The 17,411-nt window shown below is 41.3% G+C and overlaps 1 protein-coding gene across 7 annotated transcripts in view; it reads left to right on the top strand.

Moving 5' to 3' along the window:
• BLTP1 (bridge-like lipid transfer protein family member 1) overlaps positions 1-17,411 on the top strand; it is a 381,561-nt gene that overhangs the window by 352,990 nt on the left and 11,160 nt on the right. For all 7 annotated transcript variants that reach the window (XM_075860492.1, XM_075860489.1, XM_075860493.1 and 4 more), the window contains 9 exons: positions 1,865-2,044; positions 2,276-2,413; positions 2,740-2,985; positions 11,299-11,452; positions 12,420-12,577; positions 13,739-13,931; positions 14,092-14,309; positions 14,644-14,895; positions 15,950-16,153. In XM_075860492.1, coding sequence (XP_075716607.1) covers positions 1,865-2,044; positions 2,276-2,413; positions 2,740-2,985; positions 11,299-11,452; positions 12,420-12,577; positions 13,739-13,931; positions 14,092-14,309; positions 14,644-14,895; positions 15,950-16,153 — 1,743 coding nt within the window. The remainder of the gene's footprint in view (positions 1-1,864; positions 2,045-2,275; positions 2,414-2,739; positions 2,986-11,298; positions 11,453-12,419; positions 12,578-13,738; positions 13,932-14,091; positions 14,310-14,643; positions 14,896-15,949; positions 16,154-17,411) is intronic.

Genomic DNA, 17,411 nt, shown 5'->3' with positions numbered 1-17,411 from the left:
ACGCACATACAAGTGAATGTGGCTGGCGCTAGCACTGGAGCCCCTTCCGGGGCTAGCGACGCCACTGCATCCACTCGCCGCCCGTGACCGTTTCAATTTTAGTGAGGGGGAGGACTGTGGAAGGTGCAGTTCAGGCAGATTTTGTTGCAGAAATTTTTGGATCTGAATGGAACTTCCAGAAATCCATGTGATGAATGAACCAACCACATGGGATGAATGGCGCTGATTTTCAGAAATGTCTGCAGCAAATTCTGACATGTGTACATCCAATCTTAGGCAGAGTGAGCATCTCTTATTTTGGATGACCCAGCATGTCAGAGCATTGTCTCCACTGTGGTGGCGTTGCAGGGAAATCGAACACTTGTTTCCAGGTTTCACAACAAAAGAGCTGATTGCCGGGGTCCCAGTAGCACAGCATCCTGTTATTAACTTATCGACAGAGGACCATTCTTACAAAAAGAGGTTGCACAAAGCGGACAACCACTTTAATTTGTTATAAAGGCTTTGGGCTTTTGTCAAGAAACCTTAAATCCTAGCTACAGTAAAAAGTTAATTTGTGGTCATCACAACCTTTAGCAAAATCTATCAATCTTTAAAACTATGATACTACAGGCCCTGTCTAAAATGGGTTGTCCGGGCACGGGGCAGTTTTTAATACTGATGCATTACGCAGACAGTTCATTGATTTCAATAATACCTGTGTAATGCTTAATTTCCCCTTTGGTAGTGCTGCAAGGGAATTGAACATTTGCTGGCAAATTCCCTACAGTTCAGAGCTGATAACTGGCTGTCCCAGCAGCAGGGCTGCCTTTAATCAGCTTATTCTTAGGGTGATCCTTCTAAGATGGACAGCTCCGTTAACTTTTATTAGAGTATGCATTAAGCTTGGCCATCCATAAAAAGTGTGGAGAATAGAAAGTCTGGTGTCTGGTGTCGAATGAGACCTTACTCCCTGGCCTGCACAAACTGGGAAGTTGCTTTCTCCTCTGCTCTGACTACTCCATTGATGTCATCACTGAGGTTTACCCATGTCTATTAAGGCTTCCATTATCATCATCCGTTTTTTCTTTTAATGTTTTTTTTTCACCAATTTTGACTTATTTATTTTCCATTCATATCCAAAGTTCTGCTAATTGCCCTTAGAAACCAAAATGGCTCCGCTGTGAACACCGGAAATCAGCAGCATTTTTAATTTAGTTTTAGAAATAAATGTAGAAGAGAGCAATAGTATAACTTAAAATGAGTAGAAAACAAGTAAAGCAATGTGTTTGCAAAAATATTCTACTTCGTATTTTGATTTAACTGTAATGCAAATTGTTGTTCAAAAGCAGAGATTTTTCTTTCTAAGGCCCTCTTCACATTACGTTTTGGCCGTACGTCAAATGTAGACATATAACTCTGATGGAAGGCATCAACTGTATGGCATACAACGGGATATGTCATCCAGGTACTCTGAACCTTGGAAAGCTCCTAAAGTCACTGTCCATATACGGACAATGACGTCAGGTGCTTCTCTATGGCCAGAGTCCCCAGGCAGAACGGCAGGTGGACAGTTTTGTCACTAGAGCTTTCCAACGTATGCATGCGACAGATGCCTAACAGCGGCATCTGTCACCCATAGGCTCCCATGTTAAAAAATGTTCACTGTGCGATATACGTTTTTGGCGGGATCCCTAAAGACGGAATAGCCTAGCCCTAGACTACTACGCTATTCCATTCTTCAAAAAGAAGGTGCAAAGGCCAAAATATACTCATTTTGCCTCCCTCCAACTAATGGAGCTTTCCCGACGTACACGATAAACGTAGTTCATAAATGTGATGTGAAGAGGGCCTCAGTTTCCCTAACAGTATTTCTCATTTGTAGGACATGTTGATGAAGAGCCTACATCAGTGACTGGCCGAAAAGACTCCCTCAGTATTAATCTGGAGTTTGTCAAAGTCAGTTTATCCAGAATGAGACGTTCTGGTGGTGCATCTTTCTTTGAAAGTGTGACACCTAATAAAGCAGCAAGTAAAATGGATACCACTTTAATAAACATCTCAGGTACTTTATTGTTATACTTTTATGCGTGTTAACTATATAAATAACAAAACTATAAGTAAAGATTAGGAGGACACCAAAACAATGCTAAGATAGATTTAAAATAGTCCGGCAAATAAATGAAAATGTAAGGGAGGCCCAGATATAGCAATGTGAATAACTAGAACAAAATAGGCATCAGGTACCATATTTTATGTCTGAACATGAAAATGCTTATAATTTTTTTCCCCTTAGCTGTCTGTGATATAGGTTCTGCTTCATTCAAGTATGACATGCGCCGTCTTAGTGAAATTTTGGCATTTCCAAGGGCATGGTATAGAAGAAGTATTGCAAGACGCCTTTTTCTTGGTGATCAAACGATCAATTTACCGGGTAAGTTACAAAATGTGCACTCAAGTTGTCTTGTGAAGAAGGCTAAATTCAAACTTCTAGCCTGGGTTAGCTAAGGAAACTATGGAGGATGAGACCCAACTCGTGCTCGGAGCGCCTTTAGTTCCTAGAGCACCAGTTGTAACTTTATGTGCTCTGGGCTGTAGCCTTGGTGCAGTTGAAATGTAAGTGACATTTAATGTGAACCTCTTAATGGTTCAAATTGTGCAGACTGGCTTTTAATGTTCGGTGATATATCTGATCAACTTCATGCTCTATAAATTTTAGATGTCTTCACCGCAAGTAAAAATTTGTATCTTTTTTTCTAGCTTCTGGACCTGGAACACCTGATTCTGTTGATGGAGTAAATCAGCATCTTTCTCCTGAATCTTCTCGCAAAGCATACTGTAGGACTTGGGAGCAACCCAGTCAGTCAGCTTCATTCAGTCACATGGCACAGTCACCCAATGTTTTCAATGAACACACACAAAATAGCAGCATGTCTCCTGCCTCCTTGAAATCTCCAGCTGTGACTAGATCTAGAAGTGTTTCTGACTCCTCAGTGCCACGAAGGGGTATGTATTCTATACAATATTAAAAAGTGTCGGTCAGCAGCTTTTACCTGCCCCCCCCCCCCCCCCCAACTGCTGACACCACTATTTAGGTACAGTGGAAAGTAGTGGAAACATACCTATGTCGACGATCTTAGTCCTTGCATAACTAAAAAAGTAGTTTTATTCTCCCACGCACCGTATGAAAATTAGCTTAAAAGTGTCTGCCGAAATCTGAAGTGTCCTGTATCCTAGGCTCTAACCCATCCCCTCCTCTCTACAGTTGACTGACGCTCTACTGGTCTTCGGCGTCATACGCCAACCCATCCACAGCTGTCAGTTAACTGCAGAGGGGAGGGGAAGGTTTAGAGCTTAGGGCATGGGAGAATAAAACTACTTTCTTACGGTTATGCAAGGACTAAGATTGTGACAAAGGTATTTTTCCACTTCTTTCCACTAGACCTAATTAGAGGTGTCAGCGTTTGTTTTTTTGTGGGGGGCGTGGAAAATGCTGCTAGACTCCCTTTAAATTGCTTTATATATTTATGAAATCTAAAAATGGTTTGTTTTTTTCATGTAATTATGTATTTAATCTAGAAAGAAAAAAATCTTTAAACGGTTTTCCACTCAAAATCTATAATTGGTCATATATTAGTAAATCAGAAGCAGCCATATTGATTGTTATTACAGAATTAGCTTGTTCTATCAATAGTGAAGTGACATTTTCCCATCAGTTTCTGAGAAGCCTATTCAGAAGTGACAACCAATATGGCAGAACTTCCAGTTGTCACTATTTAAAAAATGGCTCCCAAATGTTAATTTAAAAAAAGTATATATGAGGGCGTGGCTTGATCCGGGATGTGAGCAGTCGCAAGAAGTGAGAGGTCCCCGGCCGGCACTTCTTGTTTGATCGTTTATCCTGTTAAAATCATCCTGTCGGTGCATGTTGGAGTCCTGCCTACCGATCATAAGACACTGGAAGCGCGGTCGTGCTTCCGAAACCCCAAACCTCATGACAAGACAGAAGAAATACGTCACTGAAGGGGGAGATCGTGCCTTACAAAATGGCGCTGGCCAGGGCTTGCAGACGCCCAGGCAGCTGAGACTGGCGGAGAGGGCTGCGGACATGGCAGCTTTGAACAATTTGCCAGACTGTCTATCTCCACATCATGTACTCGGGATATCAGACATGCTGGCGGCTGATATAACTGGTGAGGATGCGGAAATGGCGGAGAAGGGAGGTGGGAGTGAACGGAGTGCAGAGTGTGATTTATTGCTGCCTCATGATACTGCGGCAGTTATTTCATTGCCAGATAAACCCACGGGTTCTCCTGACTTAGAGCCTACTTTGACGGACATTTTGCTAGCAGTCAATACATGCAATGTGAATGTTTCTACAATCGTTTCTCAAATGGGGAAGGTGATGGCAGATATCACTTTTCTGAGACATGATATTCAAAAGATCTCTGAGCGAACTGCTGGAGTGGAGGGGAGAGTAAGTGACATGGAGGATGCAGTCACACCTGCCCTGCAAGACATACAGCCTCATGATTCAGCGGGTCTTATGGCTAAGGCTGATGACTTGGAAAATAGACTCCGCAGAAATAATGTCCGTCTTGTGGGGGTGCCTGAAAAAGTAGAGGGTACAGAACCTACGTTGTATTTCGAAGCCTGGATGCTAAATACGTTCAGACAAGGGACTTTATCACCGTTGTATCCTGTAGAAAGGGCTCATAGAGTACCAACCCGCCCACTGCTGGAAGATGCCCCGCCTAGAACCATTTTGTCTAAACTGCTACATTACAGAGAGAGAGAGATTATCCTGAAGAAATCCAGAGAGATGTCTGATATTGCCATTAATGGATGTAAAATCACCTTTCTATCCGGATTACTCTACGGACATTCAAACGAGGAGGGCAAAATGTATGAATGTCAAGAGACGTCTCCGCAATCTACAATTGCCGCACGTCATGCTTTATCCTGCTCGTCTGCAAGTGGTTGCCATGGGTTCTACACACTTTTTTGAAAATCTGAAATTGGCCCTGGATTGGATGGATTGCTGGGAGTATAGATTGCAACGCAATGCTCAAGGAGATAATGCAACCTGATAGGAAGATCTGCTATTATGTTTATATGTTATGTGCTCGACATCTGGACGATGTCCTCGTGTTCTGAACTGCTTTTTCTGTATGATCGCTACCTGCTGATTTTATCCTTCTAGCCAGTGGGGGCAGCGTCTCCTATGTGTGATAGGTGGTAGCCGAATTTTTCACATTCTACCTGAAGGTTCTAGGGTGAACTCGTGCCCCCCACCTGACAATGTTGGTCAGGTGGTTTCATCTTACTATGTATCTGTTGTTTACAGTTGTTGGGGGGGAGGGGGAGGGTTTGGTGCACCTGAAACAAGGATGTATTCTTAATGCTGATACGTTTTGCTGATATATGTTATGTACTGCTGATGGTTGCAGCTCAGGGGTGGGGTAGGTCTGATAAACAGCGGCAGAGGCCTGGCCTAGATATTTACAAGTACGATGGCTGAACAGGTGCTTTTTCTGTCCTGGAATGTAAGGGGCATGGGAGATCCGATTAAAAGGAGGGCTTTATTTGAATATATTAAGTTACGAAAACCATCCGTTGGCTTGCAGGAGACTCCTCTTATTAAAGAAACGGTACATACAATTAAACGGGCGTGGATTGGCTCTGCCTACCACGCTACCCATACGGGATCTTCTAGAGGTGTAAGTCTCCTATTACATAAAACGGTTCAATTTTGATGTATGGATGATGAAATAGACGGAGAGGGCAGATACATATGCTTGCATTGCACCATCTATGCCATTGAGTTTGTGTTGATAGCGATATATGTGCCGCCTCCTTATTCTGTGGTTGTGTTAAATAAAGTACTTTTATTTGCAGATAGATTCCCCAATGTTCCCTTGCTTATGATGGGAGACTTTAATAATTTGGTTCATGGGTACTGGGATAAACTGCAAGCTGATCCTGTTTTTGTATGTGATTGGTTAACTCTCTTTGGTCGTTTGTTACAAGAAGTCTCACTGCTTGACATATGCAGGCTCAAACATCCCCAAACGCGGACTTTTTCTTGTCATTCCAGTACTTTTAATTCCTTATCTAGGATAGACTATATGTTTGTCAATGATCTTCTTTTGCCCAGGATTCGTTATGTGGGGTATTTGACTAGGGCGTTGTCGGATAATTCACCTATGTTGCTGCGGGCGGATTTTTCACGTGCGGCTAGGCAGGGTCTTTAGATGTGGAAGGTTAAAGCATTTTGGCTCCCATTATTGGATGGTGAGGTTATCTCGCATCATATTTCTGTTTTTTTTTTTTTTGTTATAATGTTAATACAGCCTCTTTAACATAGTGTGGGATGCTGTGAAGGCATCTACTGGCAGATACTTATTAAACTCATTAGTCAGAGAAAGTTGAGAACTAGACGATTGGGGGTGAAAATGAGACAAAGGGTAGATGAGACGGAATCTACTTTTATTCAGTGTCCTACAGAGGAGACAGCTAAACCATGGAAGGAGGCTAGGGAGACTTTACAGGTACACCTTCTGACAGAAGCTGAAAATAAGAGATACTTATCTAAACAGTCATTTTTTGAAGAAGGAGATAGGGCAGGCCGCATGTTAGCCAAAATAGCCAGGGCACAGGAAGGTTCCTCACATGTGTCCTCTATGAATACATCCCTGGGTGATCTAGTAGCAGACAGCACAAATACTTGAGATTTTTCATCTTTTCCATAGGGATCTTTATAAATCTATATTGCTCATGACATCTGACCAGATACAACGGTTTTTATCTGACATACGCCTGGGAGTACTTTCGGAGACTGATAGGGATTTCTTAGAGGTTCCGCTAACATTGGGGGAGTTGAAAGATGCTACTATGTCTTTAGCTAACAGTAAGGCCGCTGGACTAGATGGGCTACCGGGGAAATTATATAAACAGTTAGGGGATGCGTTGCTGCCTGAATTACTGAAGGTATACGAAGAGGTATTACTGTCAGGTCCCTTACCACATTCCATGAAGGAGGCTATTATTGTGGTTTTGGCAAAACCAGGAAAATATCCACTTTTGCCAGACTCTTATAGGCCGATATCCCTACTCCCTGTAGATGTGAAGATTATTGCAAAGGCCTTGGCTGTAAGCTTATCCAAAATAATAACATCACTGATCCATCTGGATCAGACCGGCTTTATGCCATCAAAATCGACTGCTATTAACCTTAGGAGATTATACTTGTATATGCATATACCAGTGGATAATCCGGGGAGATGGGCTTTATGCTCTTTGGACGCCAAGGCCTTTGACAGTATAGAATGGGCATATTTGTGGCAGGTTATGAAATGTATGGGATTTGGTGAAAGGTTCATAGCATTCGTTCAACTATTGTATGAGGCTCCAGTGGCCGTTGTGAGGGTCAATGGGGGATTGACAGAGGCGTTTGCGTTGGGCAGGGACACACGTCAGAGTTGTCCCCTGTCTCCCCTGCTCTTCGCGATAGAACCATTAGCGCCGTGGATTAGAATACATCCAGGGATAGTAGGGTTTCGGCGAGGTACAGTGGAGGAAAGGATAGCTTTATATGCCGATGACATGCTTTTATTTCTCGGAGATACAGGACAAACGTTGGATGCTGTAAGGTCAATTATTAGACAGTTTGGAACATATTCTGGTTTGTAGATTAATTGGATGAAATCAGAGTTATTGCCGTTGGATGAGCCTCTTATTGCGGTGTAAAGTGAGCGGATGCCATTGAGATGTGCAACTGTTATTGAGTATTTGGGAGTACAGATTTCCACGGAATTGACAGACTATGAGCATCTTAATTTAGACTGAAATTTCGAAATAAACTGGACGCCTGGTGTGAGTTGCCCTTATCTATAGTGGGCCGCGCTAAACTCATAAAAATGGTGTGGATGCCTTATCTTCTCCATAACTCTCCAGTTTGGATACCCCAAAGTTATTTTATCGCTGTTAGTAGATTGCTCAGGGATCTTATTTGAAAGTTGGGATATGTACGTATTAAATTAGACACCATGCAAAGGTCTAAGACGGACGTTGGATTGACGGTTCCTAATCCTGGGATTTATTACTTCGCAATGCAGCTGCAACATCTTCAGGGATGGGGGCTAGATGATCACAAATCCATTTGAGACATGCTAAAAAAAAAACTTCATACGCTGTGATAGGCTTTTTGCAGCGCTTGAGACTAATACGTTTCGGATGCATTCTAGACAGTTCCCCACTATCTACCAATTTAATAGAATATGGTAGAAGACGAAGACCCTTTTGGGTATAACAGGACATACTCAAATTATCCCCATTTGGGATAACCCGGGCTTACCAGAAGTTGCTAGTTTGGAGGGATTTGGCAGATGGAAATATAAGGGTATTAGTTGGTTAACTCAATTGTATAAAGAAGGGGTAATTAAACAATTTCCTGATCTACAATCTGAATTTGGCTTGCCAAGATCTTCCTATTTTGAGTACCTACAGTTGAGACATGCTCTGGAAGCAGAAATCCACGTAAGAGATTAAATTATGTGCACTAATAATCCTGTTACTATTGTGGGTTTTCAGAGAAATCGAAATGTCTTATACCTATTATAAATTTCTATTGGTAAAGTTACACTCAAATTCCACATTAACCGTTAAGGAAAAGTGGGACAGAGATCTCCGTCCCATAAAAGATGGGCAGTGGCAGGAGATTGTAGCATATACACCCAGATTGTCGCTTAGTGAGGCACATAGACTGTCACAGTTATATCTACTCCATAGGGTATATAAAACCTCCACGTTCCTATTTGATATTGGACTGAGAGATTCTCCCACTTGTAATAGATGTAAGACTGCCAGTGCTGACCTTACACACATGATGTGGTCGTGCTCAGAACTTGAGCGTTTTTGGACTGAAGTGGTGGATGTTATTAATTCAATCTATTCTATTAATATCCTAATGTCGCCGCATGTTTGCATATTGGGATATGTAGATGACTTACAGGGCTCTGAAGTGTTTAAAACGGTCGTAGCTCGACTGCTGTACATGGCAAGGAAGTTGATTACGTTAGTATGGAAAAACCTATATATCTAAAAAGGGGATCTGTGAAAAATTTTTAAGAAATATGGGCCCCGGGGGTTAGATATTTCGGGTTTAGCTTCCTCTAATATGACTCGGGACAGAATAATACAGAACAATGTTGTGGTTTAGGTTAATCATACATCTAAATCACATGATTATGTAGAAGGTACATGTTTTGGAATGATTTGAACATGTTTCAGGTGCACCAAGTAGGGAGGGCAGGGAGAGGCTGGTGTGGGAATATGTTGAAGATCGTTTGCAGTATCTGCACAATATTGGTAATGTGCTACTTTCATTATGTCATTCTTTGATGCATGTAATTAAGGGGTATGTACGTTTTATGTTATCTGTTTGTTAACAAAATCTTTAAGAAAGAACTACTTGATTTAAAAAAATATAGATAATCTATATATATATATATATATATATATATATATATATATATATATATATACACTACCGTTCAAAAGTTTGGGGTCACCCAGACAATTTTGTGTTTTCCATGAAAACTCACACTTATATTTATCAAATGAGTTGCAAAATGACTAGAAAATATAGTCAAGACATTGACAAGGTTAGAAATAATGATTTTTATTTGAAATAATAATTTTCTCCTTCAACCTTTGCTTTTGTCAAAGAATGCTCCATTTGCAGCAATTACAGCATTGCAGACCTTTGGCATTCTAGCTGTTAATTTGCTGAGGTAATCGGGAGAAATTTCACCCCATGCTTCCAGAAGCCCCTCCAACAAGTTGGATTGGCTTGATGGGCACTTCTTGCGTACCATACGGTCAAGCTGCTCCCATAACAGCTCTATGGGGTTGAGATCTGGTGACTGCGCTGGCCACTCCATTACAGATAGAATACCAGCTGCCTGCTTCTTCCCTAAATAGTTCTTGCATAATTTAGAGGTGTGCTTTGGGTCATTGTCCTGTTGTAGGATGAAATTGGCTCCAATCAAGCGCTGTCCACAGGGTATGGCATGGCGTTGCAAAATGGAGTGATAGCCTTCCTTATTCAAAATCCCTTTTACCTTGTACAAATCTCCCTTTACCAGCACCAAAGCAACCCCAGACCATCACATTACCTCCACCATGCTTGACAGATGGCGTCAGGCACTCTTCCAGCATCTTTTCAGTTATTCTGCGTCTCTCAAATGTTCTTCTGTGTGATCCAAACACCTCAAACTTCGATTCGTCTGTCCATAACACTTTTTTCCAATCTTCCTCTGTCCAATGTCTGTGTGCTTTTGCCCATATTAATCTTTTCCTTTTATTAGCCAGTCTCAGATATGGCTTTTTCTTTGCCACTCTGCCCTGAAGGCCAGCATCCCGGAGTCGCCTCTTCACTGTAGACGTTGACACTGGTGTTTTGCGGGTACTATTTAATGAAGCTGCCAGTTGAGGACCTGTGAGGCGTCTATTTCTCAAACTAGAGACGCTAATGTACTTGTCTTGTTGCTCAGTTGTGCAGCGGGGCCTCTCAGTTCTCTTTCTACTCTGGTTAGAGCCTGTTTGTGCTGTCCTCTGAAGGGAATAGTACACACCGTTTTAGGAAATCTTCAGTTTCTTCGCAATTTCTCGCATGGAATAGCCTTCATTTCTAAGAACAAGAATAGACTGTCGGGTTTCACATGAAAGCTCTCTTTTTCTAGCCATTTTGAGAGTTTAATCGAACCCACAAATGTAGTGCTCCAGATTCTCAACTAGCTCAAAGGAAGGTCAGTTTTATAGCTCCTCTAAACAGCAAAACTGTTTACAGCGGTGCTAACATAATTTCACAAGGGTTTTCAAGTGTTTTCTAATGATCCATTAGCCTTTTAACACAGTTAGCAAACACAATGTACCATTAGAACACTGGAGTGATGGTTGCTGGAAATGGGCCTCTATATACATTAAAAACCAGACGTTTGCAGCTAGAATAGTCATTTAGCACATTAACAATGTATAGAGTGTATATCTGATTAATTTAATGTTATCTTCATTGAAAAAAACTGTTTTTCTTTCAAAAATAAGGAAATTTCTAAGTGACCCTAAACTTTTGAACGGTAGTGTATTTGTAATTAAAACAGGACGAAACACATTCCCTTTCTAGTGGTGGGATGAACTAATTCATACGGCTGAACTTTAGAGTCTTTTACTGGACAGGTTTTAATTTGTGTATTTTCTCATGGTCATACACTAATGTACATGCTGAACTTGTTTTCTGTCTGTGTTTTTCTCATTCAGATTCCGTCACTAAGACCTCAACCCCTTCATTCAGTAAGGTCAATAAACCATCGAGCCAGCAGGCCGCACCATGGGAAACGCTTGTTGTTTTTGCAATCAATCTTAAACAGCTCAATGTTCAAATGAATATGAGTAATGTTATGGGAAATACAACGTAAGTTGGGAAAAGTTTATTTTACTTAGTGTACTGTTTTAGGACCACCATAAAACACATGAAGACCTCTGTAAAGAACTTTGATTCATTGTATGCTCCTTAAAATTTTCTCAATTCTTGGTCACTATTTCTAAAATGTAGTTGCAAAACAGATACTTATGGCACGTGATTTGTCCTGACCCTAACAGTCTCGCCTTTTACTTGCTTCTCTAATGAGGAAATTCTTGCTTATGATAGTTTTTCAGATACTGAGATGTTATATATAGAGTATTATATCTTAAGAATGGGCTTGCAGCACTCGTGCCCTTCAACAATTGTAACTTGTTTTGTATCTCCTAACTGATAAAGCCAGTGAATGCGCTGATTTTGTTGCGCTGCTTTTTGGCATCCACTCTATTTTAGGTGGCGTGCACTTTCCCTCAGCCTTCTGCCAGCACTGTCTGTGCTAAAACTTCCTTTCCCTCACTTCCCAGGATGCATAGCATCTCCCTTGGGGAGCGTGTTCATGCATTGTCCAATGAGATGCCGCTCCAGCTGTCAAACCCCTCCTCTCTGTTATTGCTGTATAGCTTGTGAGACAGAGGAGAGCTGCAATGCCTACAAGGACCCGCCCAACACTTCCTGTAATCGTTCTTGGTGCCTCTGCTGCTAGAGACGAGTTTATCTTGACAACAGGCATTGGACAGATGGGAGACGCATAGTGTCCGGGACTTTAAAGCGATTTTGCAATAGGAAACATAATTTTTGGTCAATAAAGTAAACTGCAAGTTTGTTTGTAGTTCTATCGCCCATAATACGGGAACAAGTTTGTTGAAACGATAGTGGCCATTTAAGGTGTTGTATTTATGCCAGATATTAATAATTTCAAGGGACTAATTCTTTATGCACATAGACAGCTTGATGTCATCTGTGTAGAGCAAGTAGAAGACAAAAAATATAGATGTTACAGCAAATCGAATGTTTTCAGATGGACCACAAGTGGACTAAAAAGCCAAGGTCGCTTGTCTGTGGGAAGTAACAGAGATCGGGAAATCAGTATGTCTGTAGGCCTGGGAAGATCTCAGCTGGACTCCAGAGGGGGAGTCGTTGGTGGTACAATAGATGTTAACACCTTGGAAATGGTTGGTAAGTTGGCCTAAAACAATTTCAGCGCTCTATAATGTAATTCATTTTTTGCTACCTATGGATATAGAAAATTGCCTATAACAATATTTTCTCCTAAAAGAAAATGTATCACCAGAAAATGACCTGTTATTTAAATCAAGTTTTTAATGTGAAACACTTTAAAAAAAAAATAAAATCATGACATTTTTACGTTTTCACACTATTTACTGAGCCCTCACGATAAATAGGCTTACACTTCCCATTCTGTATGTCACTTTACATCAGTCATCTCATTATCATCATAGCCAATAAAAAGTAACGCCTCCATTATACAGATGAAGGCAGATAACACAGGATCACACCATTAACAATAGGTGGTGGGGACAGCTCCCCTCCTCCACTCTCCTGCATAGTTACCTCTGCACAAGTCACAGAGCATGCCCACAACACTATTACATAGAAGCCAATTGGGGAGATATATTAAGACTGTGCCAGTCTTAATGAAAAATAAGCTAGAGTAAGATTCAACAATTAAATCTACGCCAGTCAGAAGCTGGCATAGATTTCTGATATAATTTATGTGGTAAATGCTTTGGGCCTTGGGTGGCCACAGACCCTTCTGCAAAGCTCGGCCCACTTTTTTGAGCTGTGACACGAGTGGGGGAAACAGCCCAAAAGTCCCAATTTTAGCGACTTTTGAGCCGTTTGCGACGTTTCTACGCCAGAAAACTGACGAAGGAACGTTGTTAACTTCCCTCCAATGAGTCCTCTTCAGACTCCAGTTTTCTATTGTCATGTGGCTGCTGTAAAGCAAATCTCAACTGCTGTTCACAGAGTATCAGCTCAGGCAAGATGGCTGATTCCATAATCATGTACAGAAAAGACAATAAAAAAAATAGTCAATAGTAATAAAAATAAAAAAATAGGTGATGCATTCCCTTGAAATCAGCTGTTTTAAAACATTTTTATTCTATTTAATCTTTCTAAAATAGTTATTGCACTGAAGCAGCATTGTAACAATATGATATCTGACCTCTGTGGTAAAAAAATCAAACAACCTGTGACTGTAGCCCAATACTAGGCTGCCTAAATTATTTTTGCTTCTAAACATAAAGGATATTTCATTACACATTTCATTTTCAGTTTAAACAAAATAAATATATATATATTTGTTTTCTGAAGCTCATATTTCAGAACATCCCAATCAACAGCCCAGTCATAAGATCCAGATCACAATGGGCTCTACCGAAGCTCGTATTGATTACATGGGATCCAGCATCCTTATGGGAATCTTCAGTAATGCAGACCTGAAGTTACAGGATGAGTGGAACGTTAACCTATACACTCCAATGGACACAAGTATATCTGACAAAAGGTATACACCCATGTATTCTGTGTACATGTATGTGACATCATTGCAATTGTTTATTCCTCCAACCTAGAATTGACTACTGATTTTATATTGTAACGTTGGATTAAATGGTTTGTGTATGTACATCAAGTTTATCTATATTTCAACTTGTTCTTTGCCTTAGTGTCATATTTATCCATGGAGACCTGCAGTGGGACATTTTTCAGGTGATGATATCACGATCAACCACTCCAGACCTCATTAAAATTGGAATGAAGCTGCAAGAATTTTTCACTCAGCAGTTTGACACTAGCAAACGTGCACTATCCACATGGGGGCCTGTTCCATACCTTCCACCCAAGGCAGTTGTGACCAACTTGGAAAAGAACTCACGGGAACAATGTATGAGCTGCACCATTTGTGATACTTTTCAAACAGTACTGTGTTTAATTTATTGATTTTTATTTTCTGTACAAAACTAACATTTTTCTAGTCTATGAAAGACGGATCAGTTAAACAATGGCCTAATAGTGGCATCCGTCACCCAAAGACTATAATGGTACCTGTTTAATGCATACCTCATAAACTCTCATGACCCCATCCCGCGACATATCCATTTAATGGATACAATTAAAGTCTACTGTGACTTACAAGTAATATATAAAATTTAATCATACTTAAATATACACAAAGTATATTGCTTTCACCTTTTTTGCATCATCTCTCTGTTTTTCAGTGCTGGATGCTGCTCACCATCGTCATTGGCCAGGAGTACTCAAGATAATATCTGGTTGCCACATATCGTTGTTTCAGATTCCACTTCCAGAAGATACTGTACAGTTAGGAGGCTCAATGAGCCTGCATGGCAATCATATGACATTAGCATGTTTTCATGGACCTAACTTCCGTTCAAAATCGTGGGCATTATTTCACTTAGAAGAGCCAAATATTGCATTTTGGACTGAAGCACAAAAAATTTGGGAAGAAGGTACATATTTTACTTGCGATTTTTCTTTAGGAACCTTTAGGCCTCCTGCACACGAACGTATTTTTTTCCTCCCGTAAATACTGGCGTAAATACGGCTCCTTGGTCACACATATTAGACCCGTATTGCACCAGTATTTACAGACCCGCGCCCGTAAATACGGGTCCGGTGTCACCAGTATTCCACTCGTATTTACGGGCACGTTTTCGCTGCAAAATTGCACTGCAATAATCGGCAGCCCTTCTCTCTATCAGTGCAGGATAGAGAGAAGGGACAGCCCTTTCCGTAGTAAAAGTAAAAGAAATTCATACTTACCCGGCCGTTGTCTTGGTGACGCGTCCCTCTTCCGACATCCAGCCCGATCTCCCTGAATGACGCGGCAGTCCATGTGACCGCTGCAGCTTGTGATTGGCCTGTGATTGGCTGCAACGGTCACATGGGCTGAAACGTCATCCCGGGACGCTGGACTGGAGGAAGAAGCAGGGAGTTCTGGGTAGGTATGAACTTCTATTATTTTTACACGTTGATCTATATTGTGATCAGTAGTCACTGTCCAGGGTGCTGAAAGAGTTACTGCCGATCGTTTAACTCTTTCAGCACCCTGGACAGTGACTATCCCCTGACGTCGCCTAGCAATGCTCCCGTAATTACGGGTGCACACACGTAGTCACCCGTAATTACGGGATCCCCATAGACTTCTATGGGCCTGCCCGTGCCGTAAATACGGCCTGAAATAGGACATGTTCTATATTTTTCAATGGCACGGGCACCTTCCCGTAAGCATACGAGGAGGTACCCGTGGCCAATAGAAGTCTATGGGCCCGTGATTACGAGCGTTTTTACGTCCGTGTGCATGGGGCCTTAGTATGTGTTGTCTTATGGAGATGTACATTACTTGCCATTGGCAAAAGTTAACCACAAACAGTATTTTATTTGTTTTCACTTGCCTTGAATGATTTTAGTTTGGATAGATGGGGGAAGTAGTAGTAGTTGTTGTTGTTGTTGTTTTCCTAATTTGTGCAACTAACTTTTTTTTATGGACTCTTATTTTGTAAGGCTCAAGTGATCACTCAACATACATTGTACAAACCCTCGATTTTCACCTTGGACACAACACAATGGTCACAAAGCCCTGTGGGGCACTGGAGAGTCCTATGGCAACAATTACTAAAATCACACGAAGGCGTCATGAAAACCCACCACATGGAGTCGCTAGTGTAAAGGAATGGTTCAATTATGTCACTGCTATGAGAAATGAAGGTAGGTTTTGCAGTTTTCATGTCTTATATGTAACCTAAATTCCTTAAAAAAAAATTAGGTTGAATGAGTTATTCACAATTAAGACAGATTTCCAGGTCACCCTGCTTTCTCTTTTTGGGTTGGTTGGTTGGGTGGGCAGACTGCTACAGACATTACTGGGGTCTGGGAGGCTCTAGCATAGTCTATGGTAAAGTTATAGTTTACAGTATTATTTCCTAAATAGGATGTCAGGTGGAAATATGACTAGTTAGACCCTGACATGTTACAAATTATACAAATATTTCAGTTGAAATATTATCACTTTTTCATTTGCCTTTTATATAACCGCTACACAAGTGAGTGTCGGTTTATTAATCTTTTCATGTTTCTCTCTGCCTCTGAGTAAATGATGTCTATTTCCTTGCCACTGAACACAATCACACATTAGGGCTGATCTTCAAGCCAGTTACCACCGCAGTTCTCCCACTAAGCTGGGCACGCTGAAAATTGAAGAGCTAAAACATCATACTAAGAAGGTCAATGATACCTGTCCGCTATACCTGTCTGCGAGGTGTGGTATTTTTAACTATCATTTCCAGAGCGCACCGATTAGTGGGAACCATGGCTACCAGTTTACCTGCCAGTGATGAGAGACTTAGTGGAAACTGTGTTTCTAAGCATACAGTATATTTTAAACTGTTTCTCCCCTTTTTTTTTTTTTTTTACTCCCCCTTGGGTACTTGAACAAGTGATCATTTGATTGCTGGTACAATAAACTACAATACATAAATATTACTGTGTATTTTCATTTTTACCGGCTCCAAGGCTTAATAGGAGCACAAAGATAGCAGACCTGGGGGCATTCATTAGCCCCTCAGACTGCCATGACAAGCATCGGCACCCCACGATCATGTCGCAGGAGGGCTGATGTGATAATGGAGGACTCCCTCTCTTTCTAACAGCTTAGATGGTTAAACGGCCGGGATCGAAAGTTATCTCCAATCCGGGCAGTTAGGGTATGTTCACACACACTAATTACGGATGTAATTCGGGCGTTTTTGTCCCGAATTACGTCCGAAAAATGCGCCTCGATAGCGTTGACAAACATCTGCCCATTGAAAGCAATGGGCTGACGTTTGTCTGTTCACACGAGGCGTATATTTACCTGTCACTTCTTGGGGCGTAATTGGAGCCGTTATTCATTGACTCCAATGAAAAGCAGCTCCAATTACGTCCGTAATGGACACGGCGTTCAAGCGCCTGCACATGCCGTTACGGC

This window comes from Rhinoderma darwinii, chromosome 1, assembly GCF_050947455.1.
Source record: "Rhinoderma darwinii isolate aRhiDar2 chromosome 1, aRhiDar2.hap1, whole genome shotgun sequence".
Lineage (NCBI taxonomy): Eukaryota > Metazoa > Chordata > Amphibia > Anura > Rhinodermatidae > Rhinoderma > Rhinoderma darwinii.
This window is presented reverse-complemented; position numbering and strand designations above follow the sequence as displayed.